Consider the following 20,680-nt stretch of genomic DNA (forward strand, 5'->3'; position numbering starts at 1 on the left):
AAACACGGCCTGCCACCATTTCAACTGTCCTGAGCATCATAGAAAACTAATAATATTATTTACTAACTTAGTTAAGCGAATGTGATAAATCCAATAATAAATTAATAGTCAATACTTTGATATATCTTCTTTTGCATTTAATTGTAAATGCCAATAATTTGAGCCTTCCAAGAAATCTCACCTATATTACTTGATAAATGGTGCGCTTGTTCGTATGCTCCAGTCCATATCTTGCTTTCCATGGTCCGGCATCAGGCATAAGTTATAGCTTTAATGCCTTAATAATAACCAACCATACATGCAGTTCCCACACTTGGACCAGCCGTAAGATCCCATAGCCCCATCTTTATTTTTTAAGAATTACAAATCGTAAACTATAATACAGTACCAAACTAAATTCGCGAGTCTAATAATGCTATCTAAGCTCCTCAGTACACTTAGGAGTACATATCAATCTATTCTTGCTAAGCATAACACTCTGCAATAAGCAAACCACAACAAAAGTTGAAAGACATTGCCTCGGCATCTACTCCCACTCCACAGTCGCAGGTGGCTTAGAAGTGACATCGTAGACCACTCTCGCGACACCTGCAACTTCATTAACTATTCTTCCACTGACAGTCTTCAAGAACTTCGCGTCGAAAGCGAACCAGTCCGCTGTCATGAAATCCACGGTCTCGATGGCGCGGAGAGCAATAACCTGCTCGTAGGTTCGTTGATCGCCCATAACTCCAACTGACTTGACTGGTAGCAGGCACGCGAATGCCTGACTTATCTTATTGTACAAGCCAGCTTTGCGGATCTCCTCAATGAAGATGTGGTCTGCCTTGCGGGCAATCTCAACCTGGGAAGGAGTAACTTCACCAAGTATCCGGATGGCGATACCGGGACCTGGGAATGGATGACGCCACACAAGCTCATCTGGAATTCCAAGAAGCGTGCCGAGCGCACGGACCTCGTCCTTAAATAATTCCCGAAGAGGTTCGATAAGTTTGAGCTTCATGTTCTCCAGTAGACCACCGACATTGTGGTGAGTTTTGATTGTCTGACTAGGACCCTTGAAACTGATACTCTCAATAACATCAGGGTACAAAGTACCTTGAAGAAGGTACTCAATCTTGCCGCCACTCTCAGCATCAAGCTTCGCCGACTCCTCCTCGAAAATCTCGATGAACGTGTTTCCAATGATTTTGCGCTTCTTCTCTGGGTCGGTGACATTCTTGAGCTTGCTGAGGAAAATGTCAGACGCATCGACGACCTTCAAATTGATACCAAGATGTTCGGTAAGAGTATCATGGACTTGTTGAGCTTCGTTCAACCTCATGACACCATTGTCGACAAAGATAGCGTGAAAACGGTTGCCGATGGCTTCGTTAAGTAGCTTAGCCGCAACGGTAGAGTCAACACCACCCGAAACAGCACCGATAACCTCACCAGTAGGTCCGACAAGCGTGCGTATTCTCTCGATCTCTGTTTCAATGAAATTTTCCATTGTCCAATTCTGCTCGCACTTGCACACATTGATGGCAAAGTTGTGGAAAACCTTCTTGCCTTGAGTTGTATGAGTAACCTCTGGATGGAACTGGATACCAAAAACAGCCTTTGATTCGTGGATGATAGCAGCAAAAGGAGCATTGTCGGTAGTACCGATGACTTTGAAACCGTTAGGAAGCGCAGAAAGCTTGTCGCCGTGACTCATCCAGACCTAATTATTGAAGGTCAGCGGACTGATCCAGTACATCATAGTGCAAAGATTTTATATCTACTAATCATACCTGGAAGTCGTCGATGCCTTCAAATAGAGAGTGATGGTCCTGGACGTGGAGAATGGCGTGGCCATACTCGCGCTTGTCGCTGCCACTGACTTTACCTCCATGTGACCAAGCAAGCTCCTGCAAGCCGTAGCAGATACCAAGGATTGGAACCTATATTCCAACATATGAGCAACAGCACATTGACATGACTTTCCATCATCCGCCTTAAAGGGCACTTACACCGAGGTTGAAGACTTCGGGATCCACGTGCGGCGCATCGGGGGCATACACAGAATATGGGCTGCCAGAGAAGATCACACCTTTCGGTCTCCAGGTCAAGCCCTTGATCTTCTGAGTGCAAGGAAGCATCTCGGCATAGACATTGAGTTCACGTAAACGGCGAGTAATCAAGTGACTGTATTGAGATCCAAAGTCAAGCACCAAGATAGTGTCGAACATGCGAGATACCTATAACGTATCTTTGTAAGCACGAAAAAAGTCGCAATCTCACCTACAAAGATTGCACCAAGTACACACCTCGACAACAACATTTGCGCCAGCACCAGTGTTGCCAGTCATTGTGATGTATGTTGGTAATTCAATGGGAGAATAGCTGGCTTGGACAGATTCGATTTGATTGCCCGAATTTTTTTTTCCGTAAGATTACTCCCAAGTGGCAGTCCTGCGGCTGGTGCGCGTGGCGGTGAGGCTGAGCTACTTCGTCTGCCAGCTAACATACCCAGGCACATTCCCATGCACGCCCATTTTTTTTTGGCCGATCCAATAATATTTATTGACTTCTCTGAGCTTGTGAATAGCGATCATATATCTTCTGAGTTGTAAGACGATAGGCGATGCTGTGACGCATTCAAGGTCATTCAGCCCGCCATAAATTGGACAGCTCCCTACAGCCGGTGCCTGACAGGGCAGCGACTGAATCAAATATGCTAATAATCAGTGAAAGCTGTAATCTGTGGTATACTACGTTGACATTAGATGTCAGATTTATTATAGCACTATTCTCTGAGAGAGAGAAAATCATGCGGACTCCAAATTCCACACAACAAGCATCCCTAACTGGCATCTCTTTAAGATCCAAGAATCGATTGGTTGACCTAAGGTCCGTTGTTTCTGACTTTCCGTGTCGGATTTATTCCCACTTAGCACCAACCGCATTTTGTCGTATTTTTGGGCAGTAAAAGAATAGCTGAGGAAGTATCCTTCGATAGCGCATGTGCACACGTATTATCGTTGGGTATATAACTATTTCGAGCTTTCCGTCAGTATAACGGATTTGCAAATTGCAATTTGACGGCAAAGAGTATTATAGTAATATGCTTAACGCGCTAATAATAGCGTAATCGTTTCGTATCGACGAAGCAGTGATGTCAAGTGTGTTAACCAAATCGTGCATTGGTTAAGGGTATGATGCCTTCAAGGAACCAATTGAGAGGCTCGAAACTCTAAAATTTCGTAGGATCTGTGCTTAACCCTAGCCCTCCGCCAGGTCATGCTGAGCACCGCTTGTCTTGAGTTCGGAGTAGCATCGTGGGCAATTGACACAAATCGCTTTGTTAGACAGACTTCCCATCACTCACGGATCGCACCTTCGGAATCCTTTCATTTGCGGTGGTTCCGGAGGAGACCCGTACTCTAGCGAGCTGGCTTGATTTGCAGCTGGGCGGCATATACGCGCTAGGGGCTAACTGACATCTTTCCGGTTATCGTCACGTTCACGCGAGCATCTCGGAGTTAGCACCGCGACTGATCGAACAATCATGACGGCGCATGCAGACACGCCAGAAATATCCGCTGTCGCGTCGCCGAATGCCGGGACAAGTGCACGTCCAAGCAGTGAGTCTTCAATATTCACCACGGCTGTCGCGGCTACGAACTCCAATCTGGCGCGCTTGTCGAAGACCGTCGTTGCGACGTCGGCTTCACTTACTGGAAATTCGTACGGCGACATCACCAGCAGTTCGCACTATAGATCAATCATGAATGATATGGCGCCGACTATTCGCCGGCCGGAAATGCAGCGACGAATATTTTCTTTCAGGTCCGGGGCTGCTCGGGTTAGCCGAGGTAGCGCGAGCATTGTAGGGAACGACCCACCGAATCTGAATCTGTTATTATCCAAAGAGATGTTATTAGACTTGCCGGAAAGTCAATATGCATACTCGCTATTGCAGGGGTTTAAAGCAACATTACCAGAGCCATCAGCAGAAGAGACCGGTAAAGTAAACAACAAGTTGGTTCGCTCATCGAAGTCTAAAGCAAAGGAGCCTGTCTTGGAGCCCGAACCTGATCTAAACGGAGTACAACGGCTAGAGAAGGATAAGAAAGACTTAATACGCAAATTGCAACGAATAGACGTTAGAAAGGCGATAGTTATTCAAGGGATCCATGAGATCGAAACTCGAATCGAGCAGCTTCAATCAATAAAGCAGAGAAATCTGGAACGATTATCAAAGTTCGAGGATCAGGAGCTTGAGCTTGAAGATAAATGTGAGCCTTCATTTTCATTATAACAATGTCATAGCGAATTTATACTTACGAACCTGGGCAGTGCAAGTCTTGGACTATCGGATAGAACTGCTCCATGAAGACGAGGAGCTAGCGCAACGGAAGCGAGATGCTGAAGAAGAGGAGAGTGAGGCCCCAACTAATGTCAGTGGTCCTGCTGACACTGAATCCATATCACTTTTTGCTCTCGGCGATTCGCTAGACCATTATAGTGATTCAGCTTCCTATCATAGTGAGAGCGAAAGCAATGAGCGGAAGGAATACAATGGTAGAGATCATGTCATTCAGCCAGATGCTAGTGATAGTGACAGCGACGACGAAGACGAAGACGAAGACGAAGACGATGAAGCGTTTGCAAGAGAAATGACAGCATCAATGAGAGAGGCGTGGGTGTCATCGTTCTTAGAATGGGAGAAACTTACCGGGGAGTAAGGACCGATATAGATGACCGCGTGGATGACTTGTATATAAACGAAATGTGTAAATGAATTTCGCTTGACATGGAGAAAGGTATTTTTGATTACACATAATTGTCGGGGGTATCATCGCACATTGGTCTTCTTCCACACTTTGGCGTCAAAGAATTTTCGTGTGTGTATATTTAATATACGCAACCATATAATATTGTACATAGATTGTCGCATTTGTTTCTACAAACTAATATTACATCCTGTTCCTCTCTTTAGGAACTCGTTGCTGTTCCTGTTACTCCTGTGGGGGAACCGCGAAAAGTGTCAGCATCTCATCTATTATTTCCTTGAAATTGTTGCTCGAGATCAACAACAACTGGCCTTGAGGCGAGATACCATAATCCTGAAATGTCCGCCGTGAATCTGCGACTTGAGCTTCGTTGCTGAACTTATACGTCATGTGATGTTCTGATTTGCGTTGGATAATCTCATCCTCGGCGTGAAAGTAGAACGTCTCCGACCTGTTTGCCTGCGAACTAGGTTAAACCAAAATCACCAATTCAGATAATATCTCTAGATGAACAAGCTCACCTCTCTATTTTTCTTCTTTTTCTTCGGTCGTTCATCCTCCTCGTCTATCCTTGACGCAATCTCGGTGAATGATTTCGATATTATGATGTAATAATCGAACTGATATTGCTCTGCAGTGTTAATGGCCCGTTGAATCTCATCGTAAAGCATTCTATACATTGGCGGAGCAACTTCCGTCGGCATATTGATCAACCTTTCGCTAAATATAATACCAGTATTACTCTTCGCGTCGTCGGCAAGCAGTTCATTTAGCTTCTTGTTAAAGGCTTCATTTGCCTTGGTTTTGGACAAAATGTAGTTAGTGATCTGCCTGATGGCTGGATTCTCCCTATGAACATTGGCATTTACGACCGTCAAAAAAGCAAACGGGTCACTTTCAACACCGTCTGTCTTGACGGTAGAACCAAGCGTACTCTGTGATAATATGAGATCTGCAAGACCAGAGAGATCAAAGATTGTGTTGTCCGAATCGAATGTTTGGCGCAAGAGATTTCGGATAGCGTGGAAGTCGACGTCTGGCCTGAGGTCAAAGTAGTCAAAATCCACGTTCACGATTTCTTCATTGTCAGATTTGGAGTCCTAATTCAATATTAAACCCCACATCTTGTCATTCCACGTCTATCCGAAACGAATCAATTGATCCGTGCAATGGCTTACCTCCGATTCTGAACCAATCTCCGCGCCCGCCTTCGTCTTACTTAGTTCTTTTCGTTTCGACATGTGTATAGACGGGTCATTCTATATGCCACTGGATAAATCTATTGCTACGCGACCAAGACTTAGTGGAGGTCTCGAGGTGGACAGTTCAGAAGAATCCAAATTTTTGGGGGTGTCTCTCTGCTTTTTTTTTTCGCGTTAATCTCTAATTGGGACTTTCCTAAGTACAACTCTCAAGTTTCTCTGGTCTGGTCGGTTCTCGAATAAATCATTAACAAGCTGACCCATGCACCAACGAAACAGGGTTCACACTTCCATAGCTAGTCTGTCTACTAATTGTTTTCAGTCAAACAAAAACAGAAATTAATTGGAAAACCAATGCCCTAAATATGGTTTACAAATCAGTCGACGCCGGCTAAGCCAACTACCTGTCGACTTATGGTTGCATGATGTGCGCAGATCAGTCTGATTGTAGTTACCGGCCACTGAAAATAATGGCAATTACAGAAAATTGTATAATGAAGGTCGATAGCTGGTCCTCTGTGAATTCTTTTAAGCTGTCGGGACTTAAACCGATTGGGCGTATGCATTGACGAGTAGATTGCGGCGCGAATTCCGATCAAACTATCATTCAAGTAAGTACGAGCCCAGCGCCGACAAATTTGCTGCCCCTACTTGTCACGAGAACTTGCAAGTATTCGGCGACTCACCTAGCAGCTGAAAGAACTAGAGATTTACTGAAGTGATAGTCCGAGTGATATTCCGAGTTAAACCCGCCACTGCGCTCATGCTGAGAAAGGGTCACGATACCGGATGTCTCTATCGGTTTCTATCAACAGCGCTACCTTCGCGGCGGCGGGTCACCGGCGCATGATAGCACTTCTCGTATCTACCTCCAGGTCTCCGGCAAATTGCTTCTGCCAACAGGCCTCTAAGCACATATCCCAACAACCGTCAGTCCAGCTTGTGAGATGCTTCTCCGTCAACTCATCCCGCTGCGCGACAGCAGCCGATCAGAGTGAATTTCTCCGCTGGCCGAACAAAACCTCGCCGAATCCATACCAGATTTTTCATATTAGTAGTGGAGAAGTGGATCAGAAGGTACTAAAGAAACGGTATTATATTCTCGTGAAACAGTACCACCCCGACACGGCTGAACTTCCCGATACCGCTTCTGACGCAGCGAAAGCGGCCGATAAGATTATTCGCGAAAGGTTCAATCGAATAGTCGAGGCTTACAATGTACTGAGCGATCCAGCAAGGAAGCGATTATACGATGTGTCGGGCGATGGCTGGAATTATCCGGATCCTGAGAGGCCCTCTGTCAAACCGCACGAGCGATATAATTACACAGCCGAAGAATGGGAACGGATGAAGAACTTTACTTATGAGACAATGTGGGCATCAGGACGGTATCCAGATCACGATGGTCGACCGCCTCCACCGCCGAAGCAGAAGCCAATAGATCACGAAGCGAATATTAAGACTTTGATGTGGATTGTGTTGTTCACCGGCGTTGTGACATACATCCAGACCTTGCGCGTGATGACTTGGTCGGATAAATACGATGAAGCTGTTAAACAGAACTATTTGCAAAAGGCTACAACTACGTCGCGTATATTTGGAAAGTATAGCGGATCCGCCGAGGTCTGCGACATGGTGTACAAAGATAAGGGCACAAAGGTGGAGCCAGCGTCTTCACCATCAAAAAGCGTGTTCGTTTTTCCCGAGAACCCATTACCGAGACTAAGAGAAATTCGGACGTCCATGAGGTCGCACGCAGTGGCTGCCGGAATTGATCCTAAATCACCTGAATACAAGGAGATGGACAATGCTCTTGTCCTAAGTATTGGAAAGGCGATTAGCAATGGTGAAGAGGCTTCGAAGGTAATTGCGATGGCGCAGCAAATTTCCGACGACTTTGTTCGCATGCATATCGATAAACCGAGGAAAAAGATATAGATCTTTGTGGGTACGTTTCCGAGTACAGTTGGAGATATTGAGTAGCCCTGGTGGATTCAGCGATCATTCTATTCGACTGGTAATAATACAGGTACAAAATGCATGCACGTGGACCTCTACTTCTAACAAATCCGTCTATATACCGTGTACAATATGCTAACTCGCTACCTCATTGCCCGCATAGCCAGCTCAAAGGCATAGAAAGTGCTAGCATTGACTGGAGCGGCACGCAATATGGTCGGCACAAACCCTCGGAAGAATCCCTTGACTCCAGTTGCCTGAAAAGTTTTCCGGGCACATTCCATAGTGGAACTAAATTGTCTCTTTGTGGGATCGATCGAATCGGTCTGCATTTTTGATTTTATGACGTCGAAGGGATAGGCTGACAGCCATACGCCGTACCCGGCACAGCCACCATACACGCATAATCGCCAGCCAGGAATGTTCTTTCGTTCTATCTTATTTTTTGCCATGTCTCGGTTGACGAGGTACTCGTAGGTAAGAAAATAGACACTGTATCAGTACGTTAGCGACAGAAAGAGGAAAATACTGCCACCACATACCCCATTCCATGACCCTCTCGAAGGAGGGTTGGAGTTAGACCACGGAATATTCCTGCTATTCCAGAGCTGTGCGTAACTTTCCTAATAACGTCTATGGGACCAGAGAACTGCTTAGGTGCAGAAGCTGTTTGCGTTTGCAGTCGGATACTACTGAAGTTAGCCTCTGATAATCGACTAAAATCGCGTGACTATTATCGCACCGAATGTGTTCAATCGGACAGGCCTGGATCCATAAGTCAGAACATTCCTCCAGTAGTAGAATAAACAACGTACTAAGATACTGTTTGCCAGACCGGAAAGACTACCTGCGAAGTAATACTGAGTGTAGGTAAGACCTTCTGACCTCCCATTCGACATATTCTGCTTTGAAAAAAAGCGTTTCAGGCCTTCAAACACACCAAACTGCACTGATACTTTACGCAATAGATATGTTAGTTGATTGGACGCTGTCTGCATATAGAAACCCATCCCGACATACCACAAGCGCCGACTGTTGATTTCGTTAGGTCGTTTGTCAAGAATCCAAGTCAATGCGACTTACCTCCGACCAGCGGAGTGAGCGTACCCTTGTAGAACGCAAGTGGTCCTTCTGTTTTGATGAGCTTCTGGACAACATCTAAACCTCCGGTGTACGTTCCAGGCGGGGCACTTTGTAGCCTGACCTGAAGAACTATTAATATCCCCTGCATATATTGTCATCTGCCTGTGCCTAGTAACTATACGCACTTTGGTAGTATCAAACGGTTGTCCAACGAGTACTTGGGCTACAATAAACTAGTCAGTCTCCTAATTTTCAATAGTACAAGAAGAAGGTACTACTATTCAACTTACCAATGCCGCCACATGTTCCGGCCATAACATCCTTCAGCACTCGCAGTGGGTCATTTGAATCTGTCCGCTCGACGGCTTCGATGATTTGAGGCTCGACGTCTTCCATGCCGAGCTTTAATCAGGAATTTTGGGTTGGTTATGTGCCAGCGTGATGCCAGAATTTTCTCAGGCAGGCCCTCTGTCGTCGCGATATCGATAAAGTTGCCTGCCCCTGCGGCTTATTTTTCGACATTTTGGGGGGTTTAGAGCTAAAATGTTGCCACGCCAACTTGGGCCGCTATTCGCAGCACTCCAAACTCCTCGAGGTATAGGACCGGGTCATAGTTCAATTGGGGCAATATTATATAGATCATGCCAAATTGCTAGATTAAATCAGGTGGTTTGTACAATTTTTGTAGCCTTTCAAGCTATCTTGAAGACGAATTAGGTATGAAATAGTAAGCATCTTCATAAAAATGTGCCATTTAAAATACAGGAAGGACATTCGATAGGCTTAGGGCTGTTGCCGCTAGGGCTGCAGGCGGATTGGCGGATTGGCGGATTTGGCGGATATCTGGCGGATGAGTATCCGCCATACTTTCAAAAGGCGAATCCAAAAGCGGATACATATCTCCCACCTTCAAAAAGGCGGATGGCGGATGCGGATATGGAAAATTTTGGCGGATATCCGCATCCGCTGCAGCCCTGAATTTGTTGCGAATACGAATATCGGCGGTTTTTCCCAATATTCGTATTCGATATTCGACTCTTGAAGGGCATTCGAATAATATTCGATATTCGTATTCGACAAATAAGGTTTAGGCCGAATAATATCGGCTCAAATATTCGTATTCGATCGAATATCGGTCCAAATCACGTGATATTAATTAAATAAGTTAGATCATTCCCTATTAAAGGCTGTTTAGGGTTAGGGTCAGGATTAGGGCTTCTCGCCGCTTGAAATCCCACTGAATTCATTTCTCCACGGTTGATTATGGAATACTATGTCGAATATCGAATATCGGCACGATATGTCGAATATTCGATTCGATGGTCCAAGAATGCTTCGAATAATATTCGATATTCGTATTCGACGCCGGGGGATTGGCCGATATCGTAGCCGACGCCGATAATCGGTCGAATAATATTCGTCTATTCGAATATCGTCAACAGCCCTAGATAGGCTTTAAAATGCTTGATCTCTGACTGATCTGAATTTCTCAACCGCTGGTCAAATATTTTGAATTGATTGACACCAATTGAGTTCTGCATGAACCGGAAATGGAAGGGGCATAATTTTAAGCATTGTGCTTCGCATGTGCATATATACACAAGCTGTATATAACCTGCCACAGTCAAATGTACAGATATGATACGGATACATATAATAATCTGATGGTCGGATAACGACGCATAGAAGGGCTTCCGCAAGCGTGGGATGGGCATGGGCAACGCCGCCAACAGCCGAGTCACGTGCAGAGACTCCGATTCGCTCGGGAAGTCCATATCCAGGTTAGGGCTGAAGTCCCTCATAATTGGCGACCGCTCCATAGAACGCTGCCAGACTGAACTCTTGATTTTTGACGGTCTTATCCCGCGTTCTCCCCATTCTTTCTGGTTTTCGCCCCACTCCTCCTCGGTCTCCTCGATTCCATCTACACCACACTTCAAAGCAATGGCTTCCATCGCAGCCGCAAAGCGCCTCTTGGTGAAGCGTGCCTTCTCCTCGTCGGCTGTCGCGACATCTACCCAGGTGTCCGCCCCATCAAATCGCTTGCTACTCAATAAGTCGACTATTCCACTAGTGGGCCAGCGCGCTGCCATGCGCATGGTCGACCTGGGAATGCGGGCGGCTTCTTCCAGTGGTGGACCCGCTGCGGTGAGTACTTATTTGTGTTTATTTTGTAAATTGCGATTTGCGAGGAATATATATTGTCGTGCGCGAGCGATTGACGGTTGTCGGGAGTCGAGATGTGGTGAGATTCCGTCGGCAATTGGGATTACTCTGGCTAGGTAACACCGCCTGTGATTGGAATTTCTTTGAATGCATTCCATTATGAGTTAATGAATCCTGAAATGACATACAAAATTCAACGATGTTGCATTGATCAGTTGGGACTTTTAGTAGGCGTGCTGGGAAATACCCAGTGTTGGGGGGCGATATAGGCCGTACAATAATGTCAATCGCCCGCGCACAAGAAGTCAATTTTTCAGGACCCGAGTTTCCTTGCGTTCCTGTTGCAATTGTTGCGGCTGCTGATGCTACTGTGTTAGGTTACCGTTCGTGATGCCCTGAACCAGGCCATGGCCGAAGAGATGGAGCGCGATGAGGACGTCTTCCTGATGGGAGAGGAAGTCGCTCAGTACAACGGTGCTTACAAGGTTTCTCGTGGACTGCTGGACAAGTTCGGAGACAGGCGGGTGATCGATACTCCCATCACTGAAGCTGGTTTCACTGGTCTCTGTGTGGGTGCTGCTCTTGCTGGTCTCAAACCAATTTGTGAGTTTATGACATTCAACTTTGCGATGCAGGCCATCGATCAGATTGTCAACTCCGGTGCCAAAACCTTCTATATGTCTGGCGGTACTCAGCCATGCAACGTTACTTTTCGTGGGCCTAACGGTGCCGCTGCTGGCGTTGGTGCTCAGCACTCGCAGGATTACAGTGCATGGTACGGCGCCATCCCCGGTCTTAAGGTAGTCAGCCCTTATTCTTCTGAGGACGCTAAGGGCCTCTTGAAAGCTGCAATTCGTGACCCTAATGTCACCGTTTTCCTCGAAAACGAAATCCTTTACGGAGAGTCATTCGAAATGTCTGAAGAGGCACAGTCGCCTGACTTTGTAATTCCCATCGGCAAAGCCAAGATCGAGCGCGCGGGTACAGATGTCACGCTGGTCGGACACTCTCGCAACGTTGAGTTCTGCCTTCAGGCGGCCGAGATACTTGCTAAGGAGAATATCTCTGCGGAAGTCATTAATCTCCGCACCATTAAGCCTATGGATGTTCCTGCTATCGTCAAGAGCGTGAAGAAGACCAATAGAATTGTCTCAGTCGACTCTGGGTACCCTGCTTTCGGGTTCGGTTCGGAGATTGCCGCTCAAATTATGGAGAGTGAGGCGTTCGACTTCTTGGATGCTCCTGTTGAGAGGGTTACAGGTGCTGAAGTGCCCACTCCATATGCTGTTGAGTTGGAAAACATGGCATTCCCTACCACCGACGTTGTTGTGAGAGGTATGTTGGTTTGCGAGTTTTAGTCATTTGTTGGGTAGTACTGATGAACTAACACCTCGCGTAGCCGCCAAGAAGACACTGTATTTGCCCTATTAGATGAAGCAAAAGGGATTGAGCTAGGAGTGGAACCTGGTAGTAGTAGAATAGATCGTGATTCATGTAGCATGAATAATAGTTGTCCTTAGTTTTGATGATAGTTTGGGTTATCGGATTGCTAATGGCATGAAATGTTCGCTTCTTCTAGTGTGCTTCTCCTTCAGCACGAACGTTTTACGTAGAAATGATTTACTGGGTATTGCCGTGATCAAGTCAAAAGTAGATGTAGTCCTCCAATAAGTCAAGAGGGTTTGCTCGGGTCGGAGCCTCGGAGGCGCAAAGTCAGTTCGAGAGGAGGCAGCCGCATGCACGACTTGGCCCAAACTTTCCGATGGAGGTCACCACTGGACATCGAACGTCTCGATCGCAACACTTAGTTCCTTATTTTGAGCTGATATTGTCCCATTTAGACGGGCATATTCTTAGTCGCCATTGCATAGCTTATAACTGAGGCCACATGTCCCGACGACAACAAGTACTTTCTTCTTATCGCAGCCTCCTTCGGGCGACCCGCATTGCATTCAACGGTACGTAGACGTAGCCGACTAATTCGTGCCCTCTCTATGTGTGGTTATTAATGCTGTTTATTGTTACAGGTGACCACAGAGTGTTCACAGCTGCGCGGCAGCAAGTGCGCCAGGGCTACGAAGCCGGCCGCACCGAATTAAGTGCGGACCCCAAGCATTATGAGGAAGTCGACAAGAGACTGGAACATGCGAGTGGCGTCGCATTATTGCTGAGGAGTAATATTGTGCAAGGGGAGCTGCAGTCTGGGAACCTCAGTAAGAAAAATATGGCGATGGTGGATCCAAGTCATAGTTCGGTTCAGTCTGAGGGCGGAGACGTGTACAGTATGTTCATTGCTTCTATTAGATTCCGAGCCGGGACGAGGGCAGACGTGACTGGGTTGCTAATATGACACTTTGTTAGAATTACGAATACATAAACACACCGAGCTTGGAGATAACGAGGCCGTGAAAGGCGGCAAGAGCAATTTAGCTGGAACCTCTAAGAAAATAAGATGGAGTAACTAAGGATTGGTTTGCTTTATGTACAGTACGACTATTATTCCACATTCCTGCAATGGTTGCGCCTAATATTCGTCGTTTCCGCCGATATCACCATGTATATAGTCTATCCTCTAGAAGAACAGCCATCGCCTTTTTGCATACCACCTAAATCCTACTGGGCGTCATTGCAGCGGCTACAGTATCAGCTGATCTATGACAAGGTCAATTCCGAATTACGCAGCAATAGAAGCGTTGGTATGATATCGACGAAGGACGCGGGAATCTACTGATCGTTATAAACAACAAGGGGTGCGCAATTAGTTAGATTGCGCCCGATAAAAATTGCAGCACATATCCAACCCTGCATTGCAGCTTGGTACAACTAGAAGACGTAGTTCATCGCTCAGACAGGCACCAGGTGCAAGAGGCATTGCACTCAACCTCCTCAATTGCGACTGAAGGGCACTGCAATACAAAGCACTTCGGCCAAGAACTGACAACGATGTCGACGATGAAACCTACGGATATTATAATCCAGCTAAGTAATCTCAGACTAAAAGGCAACAAACCCTAGACCAATCTGGAAAGTCCGGGTAATGTCGGATTTGACTTCGTATTCGGCGCTTCCCACTTCGCAGGGTTCGGCACAGAGAGATATATTCCAAGGAATACTCGAGACCCTATAAAAGCACCGGTCGCTGCAGCATAGTAGAATTCATCGCCAGATTTACAGTAAGATTTTAGATATAACCGGCTATTTGCAGCCGAATGCCGAGCCGGCTTGTCGATCTCATCTGTTGGATTTTAAAATTTCGGCGGATGGCGTCGAGTGAGTTGAATCACGGACGGATCGAAGGGATGCAGCAGTACGTTAGCGACTTGATCCACTGGTGGCTGGATAAGCTCGATGGACTTTTTGCGGGTGGGGAAGCGGTGGAGAGCGATCGTCGTTTCGAAAACGGGAATGGTAATGGGATTGGAAGTGGTGAGCAGTCGGATGCGCGACAACAGGAAGCACAAGAAGACGGTGTACAACGGAACCAGCACGTTGATGTGCAGCAATCGCCTGGTGGATTTCGGTTGCAAAGTGCATTGAATCATCAGTCCACAACGTACGTACCGCCACGATCAACCGAGCCTATTCCGCAGCCTACATTTGTCGTACAAGAGCAAGAACAAGTCAATTCTCCTGTACCAGCAACAAGCTTGCAGTATGGCGCGTACTTGCCGACAACTGTCAGTAGGCCGTCGTCTTCACGATCACAAGCGGCTGCTGTCAGAAAGAAGAAATTGGCCGAGCAACTGCGACGGCGGCGAAAATCGGAGCTGCGCTATGGACCAGCAAGATTTGCGATCAACGGTGTAGCTACCCATCTACCTACTTATCTTGTACAGACCCCTGGTGGTCCTGCAACTCCGGCTAGCACTAAGACTTCTACCTCACCATCGACATCTATCTCACAGCAGAGCGAGTCGCCAGTCGTCATTAACTTGTCAACGATCCATCCATATCTATCCTCCAGCCGCATCACAAAGTACCGCAGTCCGTTCAAGAACGTCGTCGCAAATAGTGAACGATTTCGGCAAAATATCTCAGTATACGGCTTGGAGTCGATACGAAACAACGCTCGCCTGTCTGCTATCAGGAACAGGCTAGCATCCGGCATGAACGGGGTTCCGTCGTCTCCATTTGCCGAGAGTCTGTCACCTGCAGTTCCCACGCACGAAGTGCGTAGACGTGCGCTACCAGCGCATATGTCCGATTCTCAGAGCGTGGACGAGCTTCTGAGACAACTTATAAAGGAAGGAAATGCCAGTGATTTTCCGAGTTGGAGGGCCATCCAAGAACGCCGGAAGCAACGGGCAATGGCTATTGAGGAATTACGTCGAGGTCCGAAGATTGAAGTAGTGACCCCATTGACTGCTGCTCAGTTAAAGACAGTCGAGGAATGTCAGCGAATTCGCGATACAAGTCGCGTGCTAGTATCTGCCTTTCGGATTGATATCACTGTACGTGACATTCGTACACTGGGGGCCAGACAATGGCTAAACGACAATATCATCGATTTTTATCTTGAAATGGTTACGCAAAGAAGTCGAGAAAATCCGAAGTTGCCAAAATCATTCTGCTTTTCGACTCACTTCTTCACTACACTTTCGGGGAATAGGGGATACCAGGGTGTCGCCAGATGGGGCAGGCGGAAGCAGTTGATGCTGTCTAACACTGATTACATTTTCGTCCCAATTAATGTGCATAATGCGCATTGGTGTGTTAGTGTGATTAATATCAAGCGACGCAGGTTTGAATATTATGATTCGCTCGGCGGCGGATCTGGGAATTGTTTTACGGTCAGTATTCGTTACATTGCTCGATGCACGGTTTGGGATATTGTTTTCTGACTGCGGTTAGCACTTGCGCGAGTACATCATCAACGAATGCCGCACGCAGAGCGTGCCAATGGATGACATCGACGGATGGGACGAATACGTCTCTCGGGACTCGCCAATGCAAGAAAATGGCTACGACTGCGGCGTGTTCACGTGCAAAACTGCAGAGGTGTTGTCGCGCGAGGTCCCCTTGTCGTTTTCGCAGAAGGACATGCAAATATTGCGGCAGCGAATGATTTTTGAGATTTTAACGAAGAGGTTGTTGACGTAGAGGGTTGGGATATACTTTTTTATATTTGTATTATGAAGCATGGGATCCTAAAAACGGTTATTTTGCATGGGAATGTATTGTGTTCTATATTGATCCGGTTTATTGTGTAGGATTTAGTTGACATATATATATAATTAGATATTGTATTAGAGCACTGTATGTCTCGACGCGAACTCAGCGATCAAAAAATTCAATCCATTCAATTCAACTCGAGTCGATAACGGATTGGTTGCTTATGCCGATACCTATCATCGACAAATGTTTCAACATGCTGCTTATTGCACGCAACGTAGCAAAGTTAAGTAGCTATAGCCTCGGCAACCACTTTACTCTTTGCTATTGACATTGACCCTGATTTCGCATCACTCTTATTCACTTTCTCAACACCGCGAAATTTCGTCATGAGCGAACTGGGCGGTGGTAATGGTTTCCTTTGGCCAAAATTACTGACTTCCGCGGTTGCTGGATACGACGTGATCAATGCTGTTAAGGGCGGCGGCATTGTCCCCGCTCTTGTCATAAATGTGTGATGCTGCCGTTGGCTGGAACGATATTGCTGTGACGACGGGGCTGAAGCGGAGGCAGGGGCATCACGCGTTGGCGGCTGGTAATTCGTGACATCAGCGACACGGAAGCGAGATGTGAGCTCCGATTGTCTTTTGACGGGGCCGATGCTTGACCATGCCCGTTGTTGTAGGTGTATACCGCGATATTGTGCACATCCAGAAATTGTCGGTTCGAGTTGCTCGAGCGAGCGGGAGGGAAGGACGATGAGAGTTGGCTCTTCTGGTATGTGAGGACACGAGGGAGACAAGCGAAATTGTGACGAGTCGAGCAGAACAGTGTTATCTGCAGCCTTCTCGGAGACAAGTTTCTTACTTGGCTCAGACGCAGAACCTATCGATTCCCGAACCGTTAATATGGGCCCATTCCCGCCATTCTTGATCTCGCTTGATGAATTTGATGCACCAGTGTCCGATGCATGCGCCTTCTCATCCCCAAAACCATGCTTGCCATTCCTATCATCGTTCGGTCTGCTTGCGTATCGATCTTCGTTCATAATCGCGACGACGGTCGTCGGATTGTCGCTTGATAGCCGGAACTTCCCGCATAAATGATCAAACTCGCGTTTCCCATGCTTGCCCATATCGCTGCACCACACTTGCAGTGTACCGACTGACCAACTCCGACAGTCACAGACGAACACTAGTCTCAGCAATTGCAGCTGTAACGTTGACGACGCGTGCTAAATGACGGGCATGGCAGTCGGTGGCTTGATGAATGCGCTAGGAAAGTGGTGTGTAGCAAATTACCCGATCCAGGTTGCGGGGCTGTCGACGCTAACTAGATTGGCGTACTCGGCAGCATGCAAGGCATAATAACTCCGCCATATTTGCCATTATCAATTGATATTGAAAATGGGGTGTTGAGGAGGTGGTCAACTAATAGTTATACTATTTGTTTGCTATCATTTTACAAATTGACAAAATTGTACTATAATAAAATTTTGGGTACATGGGACCTTAACTACTGGAAAATAAGATTATGGCCGCCGAGTGATATTTCCCAATTAGGCCTATATCCAGTTCTAGAGTCAGAAACGGCTTGGTGGGCGACATCAACAATTCATATGGTGGCCTATGTGGTTAGTTGCGACAGTAGTACCATGCCATTAAGATACAGCTTTACTCATGCTTGCAGTTATAAGGGTAATATTAAGGCTGCATGCTAACTAACTGTATTTAAAAATGAAGATCGTGCTATATTTTTTGCTTCCATTTTCGAAATCGAGAATTGATATAATGCTACTTCAGTGAAAATCGAGTGGCCGAGCTTATCTTCTTTGATGAATTACCCATCGTTTTTAATTAGGCTGGCTGATTGGGCGCCTAATGAGGAAATTGTCTACGACTCGGAGTAGAAGCGCCTTGCGACAACTCGCAATCGGACCAGATCGATAACCAGCACAAATTTCGATGGCTCGCCCGAGTAAGGAGTCTATAGAGCGCGAAGTATATAATAAGTAGACCGACTCACCCTAGTTACATACCAGTATAGTTGATATTTTAACATGTTAGGTCCATGCCCTCTTTCGGCGATGATCATGGGCGCGACTTCTCGATCTCTTCCGCGTCCTGGCATGACGCCGCCTACCACAACTCCGCCCGCCAGGTGAGTCTCAGGTTAAAACGGGAGGCTCTAGATGGCGGCGTCGATGTCGCGTCAGTGGCCACCACAAAAGCAGCACAGGTTGCCCAGTACCTGGATCATGCCCGGGTATGTCTTGCAGCTTTTCCAATCCTTTTGAACACTACAAGGACGAAAGCCGCTGCGCTGGAGACCTACTGCCGAGAGCAGAAGGCTCTTCACAGTATTTGCATGCGTGTCAAGGGAAACAAGCGCGCCAAGAAAGAGGATGTCGTGGTGGCCTATGGCGACGGTCGGTTTGGGTCGACAATGGGCGGAAATAGAGCTGCGCCGTTTAAGAAGTTGCGCAAGCACCTTCGCCGGTATGTCACTGACGTGCCGGTCGACGAGCTTCGGACGAGCCGAATCTGCTCCGCGCACAACGAGGAGCAGAGAGAGGTGATGGGTCCAGGCGAGGAGGAAGACGAAGGGGGGGGGGAACAGAAGGGGGCCGAACACCACCTTTGTCCTCAATCATATCCACGCCCAAAGAGATGCAAATGGAGCCAAGGGACCATCCCTCCATCCTGTAGTATACTGCCACAAGTGTAATACAGTTTGGAACAGGGATGTGAACGCGGCTCGGAACATTGGCTGGATATTTTGGTGGATGCGGGTGCATGGTGGAGCGCGACCGCCAGGGTTCGGGAGAGGTTGACTTTCTTTTGTAGGCAGCGGCTCAAGGAAGCTGTCCGCATATGTTACTCGGTGGACTAGGGTTAGCCCCGCTGGCGGGACTTACCTGCAGCCACCCTAGATTGGCGTTTGGGACTTCATCACGACTTTCGCCCTTTATTATTCTTGACGTCACTTTGGCTACACCACCCGTGGACATCAAGAGCACAAAGCAATACCAGATAAACCAAAATAGGAGCGGCAGGTCATTACTGGTTTATGTTGTTTGTTTCTCCAAGTGATGAATAGAATGGACTAGGTTAGATAGTGCTGGAGCTTCGACACGACTGATTTTGCAAATGAGGTCAAATAGTTGACGAACAAATCTCGTCTAGGTATATTCTCAGAATTAGACCATTGAAGCAGTTCAAAAATGGCGCGGACGAATGTATGTAGAGATAAGACAAAGAGTATGTTTTAGGGTAGTGCGATAATGGCTGACGATGAGCAAAGAACGGTCCGCCTCCACGACGAGCGACGGCCAATCCTGCGCCGAGGGTGAGTACAACGCGACCATTGATATTTTAACGAGCCTGTGCACTAGCTTACAATTGAGACCTAGACCGAAGCGGCGAAACAAGCATTAAAGAATTTCTATTGCGAACTGTGTCAGAAGGTAGAATTCGGTACAATCCAACCAGCCGTGAGGAAGGCACGCTAATTTCAGAGAACAGGGATACAGCCGCATGGACGAGTACGAGAATCACACCAATAGCTATGAGCACCAACATCGGAAAGTAGGTTTCGTGTCAATGCTTGATGAAAGAGAATAATTGGGCTAACGGGGATATTTCAGCGCTTCAATGAGCTGAGACAAATGCAAAAAGATACAGCATCAATACAGCAGCGGCGTGAACGAGAAGCAAAAGAGTCTGGCATGCGCGCGATTGCACTTGACAGCGTGAACGTCACTGCATTTAGCAGTACAAGTAAAAGCGCCGGCTTTAAGTCTATTGGTGGTGGATTCAGGCGGGTGGGTACGGACAGGAAACAGGACGCTGGTAAAGCCGCGACTGATCAAGCGGTGGGGTCGAAATCACGTAGTGCTACGACGAAATCAGTTGACGAATCCGACAGCGAGAGTGATGGCGAGTATGAGCATTATGATCCAAGATTTCCAACTGGTTGAGGTAATAGGGACGAATATGATGACCGAGACGACATGTAGATCAGGGCATTTGGCCTGTGTAGATCATGTGTATCAGTGCGTGCTATACGAATGGGTGTTTCGATTACCGATACGCAAAAAATAAATATGCCTGCGATCAACCGGTTGCCTGTTGACCTAAACTCCGGATCAACTGGGATGTATCTATCCGGGTTCTCTTTTCCCCATGCCTGAAGTTGCGTAATTTTAAATTTTAGTAACAAACCACCGGCGGGACCAAGCAACTGATGAAACATGAAGGATGACTAGCGCCAACGAGGTGGGAAGAGTCCAAACCACGGCATAATTGGTCAGCGTGACGTTATAAGTAGAGAAGGGGGCAAGTGGTTCGGAATTCACACAGTGTGCGATAGGGTTGACGAAGAGTTGTGACACAAGCA

General features: G+C 47.0%; 11 protein-coding genes across 11 annotated transcripts; 7 read left to right on the forward strand and 4 right to left on the reverse strand.

Moving 5' to 3' along the window:
• Positions 1-38: 38 nt before the first annotated feature.
• Positions 39-2,442, reverse strand: POJ06DRAFT_246590 (uncharacterized protein). Its single transcript, XM_056186801.1, has 4 exons — positions 2,292-2,442; positions 1,995-2,222; positions 1,776-1,925; positions 39-1,705 (listed from the first exon to the last, which is right to left on the reverse strand). The coding sequence occupies exons 1-4, from the start codon at positions 2,331-2,333 to the stop codon at positions 527-529; spliced, it is 1,599 nt and encodes a 532-aa protein (XP_056046554.1). The 5' UTR covers positions 2,334-2,442; the 3' UTR covers positions 39-526.
• Positions 2,443-3,243: 801 nt separating this feature from the next.
• On the forward strand, positions 3,244-4,988 carry POJ06DRAFT_62986 (uncharacterized protein). The gene is made up of 2 exons (XM_056191301.1): positions 3,244-4,262; positions 4,324-4,988. Exons 1-2 carry the CDS (start codon positions 3,533-3,535, stop codon positions 4,710-4,712), a joined length of 1,119 nt encoding a protein of 372 aa, XP_056046555.1. The 5' UTR covers positions 3,244-3,532; the 3' UTR covers positions 4,713-4,988.
• Positions 4,968-6,136, reverse strand: POJ06DRAFT_246594 (p21-C-terminal region-binding protein-domain-containing protein). Its single transcript, XM_056186802.1, has 3 exons — positions 5,939-6,136; positions 5,282-5,860; positions 4,968-5,219 (listed from the first exon to the last, which is right to left on the reverse strand). The coding sequence occupies exons 1-3, from the start codon at positions 5,999-6,001 to the stop codon at positions 4,986-4,988; spliced, it is 876 nt and encodes a 291-aa protein (XP_056046556.1). The 5' UTR covers positions 6,002-6,136; the 3' UTR covers positions 4,968-4,985.
• Positions 6,137-6,570: 434 nt separating this feature from the next.
• POJ06DRAFT_62980 (uncharacterized protein) lies at positions 6,571-7,982 on the forward strand. Its single transcript, XM_056191300.1, has one exon. It carries the CDS (start codon positions 6,752-6,754, stop codon positions 7,898-7,900), a length of 1,149 nt encoding a protein of 382 aa, XP_056046557.1. The 5' UTR covers positions 6,571-6,751; the 3' UTR covers positions 7,901-7,982.
• Positions 7,983-9,579, reverse strand: POJ06DRAFT_62929 (mitochondrial carrier domain-containing protein). Its single transcript, XM_056191298.1, has 8 exons — positions 9,295-9,579; positions 9,190-9,227; positions 9,005-9,125; positions 8,942-8,953; positions 8,737-8,876; positions 8,664-8,686; positions 8,464-8,610; positions 7,983-8,413 (listed from the first exon to the last, which is right to left on the reverse strand). Exons 1-8 carry the CDS (start codon positions 9,398-9,400, stop codon positions 8,065-8,067), a joined length of 936 nt encoding a protein of 311 aa, XP_056046558.1. The 5' UTR covers positions 9,401-9,579; the 3' UTR covers positions 7,983-8,064.
• Positions 9,580-10,844: 1,265 nt separating this feature from the next.
• POJ06DRAFT_246608 (thiamine diphosphate-binding protein) lies at positions 10,845-12,809 on the forward strand. The gene is made up of 3 exons (XM_056186803.1): positions 10,845-11,152; positions 11,548-12,505; positions 12,570-12,809. Exons 1-3 carry the CDS (start codon positions 10,949-10,951, stop codon positions 12,599-12,601), a joined length of 1,194 nt encoding a protein of 397 aa, XP_056046559.1. The 5' UTR covers positions 10,845-10,948; the 3' UTR covers positions 12,602-12,809.
• Positions 12,810-13,058: 249 nt separating this feature from the next.
• On the forward strand, positions 13,059-13,635 carry POJ06DRAFT_236050 (uncharacterized protein; the record flags this gene model as incomplete). Its single annotated transcript, XM_056185878.1, has 3 exons — positions 13,059-13,128; positions 13,198-13,452; positions 13,532-13,635. 3 exons carry the CDS (start codon positions 13,059-13,061, stop codon positions 13,633-13,635), a joined length of 429 nt encoding a protein of 142 aa, XP_056046560.1.
• A 795-nt stretch (positions 13,636-14,430) lies between these two features.
• On the forward strand, positions 14,431-16,270 carry POJ06DRAFT_265971 (uncharacterized protein; the record flags this gene model as incomplete). The annotated part of the gene is made up of 2 exons (XM_056189121.1): positions 14,431-15,960; positions 16,022-16,270. The coding sequence occupies 2 exons, from the start codon at positions 14,431-14,433 to the stop codon at positions 16,268-16,270; spliced, it is 1,779 nt and encodes a 592-aa protein (XP_056046561.1).
• Positions 16,271-16,568: 298 nt separating this feature from the next.
• Positions 16,569-17,417, reverse strand: POJ06DRAFT_236052 (uncharacterized protein; the record flags this gene model as incomplete). Its single annotated transcript, XM_056185879.1, has 1 exon — positions 16,569-17,417. The coding sequence occupies one exon, from the start codon at positions 17,415-17,417 to the stop codon at positions 16,569-16,571; it is 849 nt and encodes a 282-aa protein (XP_056046562.1).
• A 924-nt stretch (positions 17,418-18,341) lies between these two features.
• On the forward strand, positions 18,342-19,109 carry POJ06DRAFT_246615 (uncharacterized protein; the record flags this gene model as incomplete). Its single annotated transcript, XM_056186804.1, has 1 exon — positions 18,342-19,109. A coding segment is annotated over exon 1 (376 nt), but the record flags the coding sequence as incomplete, so codon positions are not given.
• Positions 19,110-19,192: 83 nt separating this feature from the next.
• Positions 19,193-20,431, forward strand: POJ06DRAFT_63062 (uncharacterized protein). Its single transcript, XM_056191303.1, has 6 exons — positions 19,193-19,337; positions 19,468-19,520; positions 19,586-19,630; positions 19,695-19,748; positions 19,807-19,869; positions 19,929-20,431. The coding sequence occupies exons 2-6, from the start codon at positions 19,506-19,508 to the stop codon at positions 20,259-20,261; spliced, it is 510 nt and encodes a 169-aa protein (XP_056046564.1). The 5' UTR covers positions 19,193-19,337; positions 19,468-19,505; the 3' UTR covers positions 20,262-20,431.
• The last annotated feature ends 249 nt before the right edge of the window (positions 20,432-20,680 follow it).

This window comes from Lipomyces tetrasporus (genome assembly GCF_029532465.1).
Source record: "Lipomyces tetrasporus strain NRRL Y-64009 chromosome Unknown POJ06scaffold_2, whole genome shotgun sequence".
Classification (NCBI taxonomy): domain Eukaryota; kingdom Fungi; phylum Ascomycota; class Lipomycetes; order Lipomycetales; family Lipomycetaceae; genus Lipomyces; species Lipomyces tetrasporus.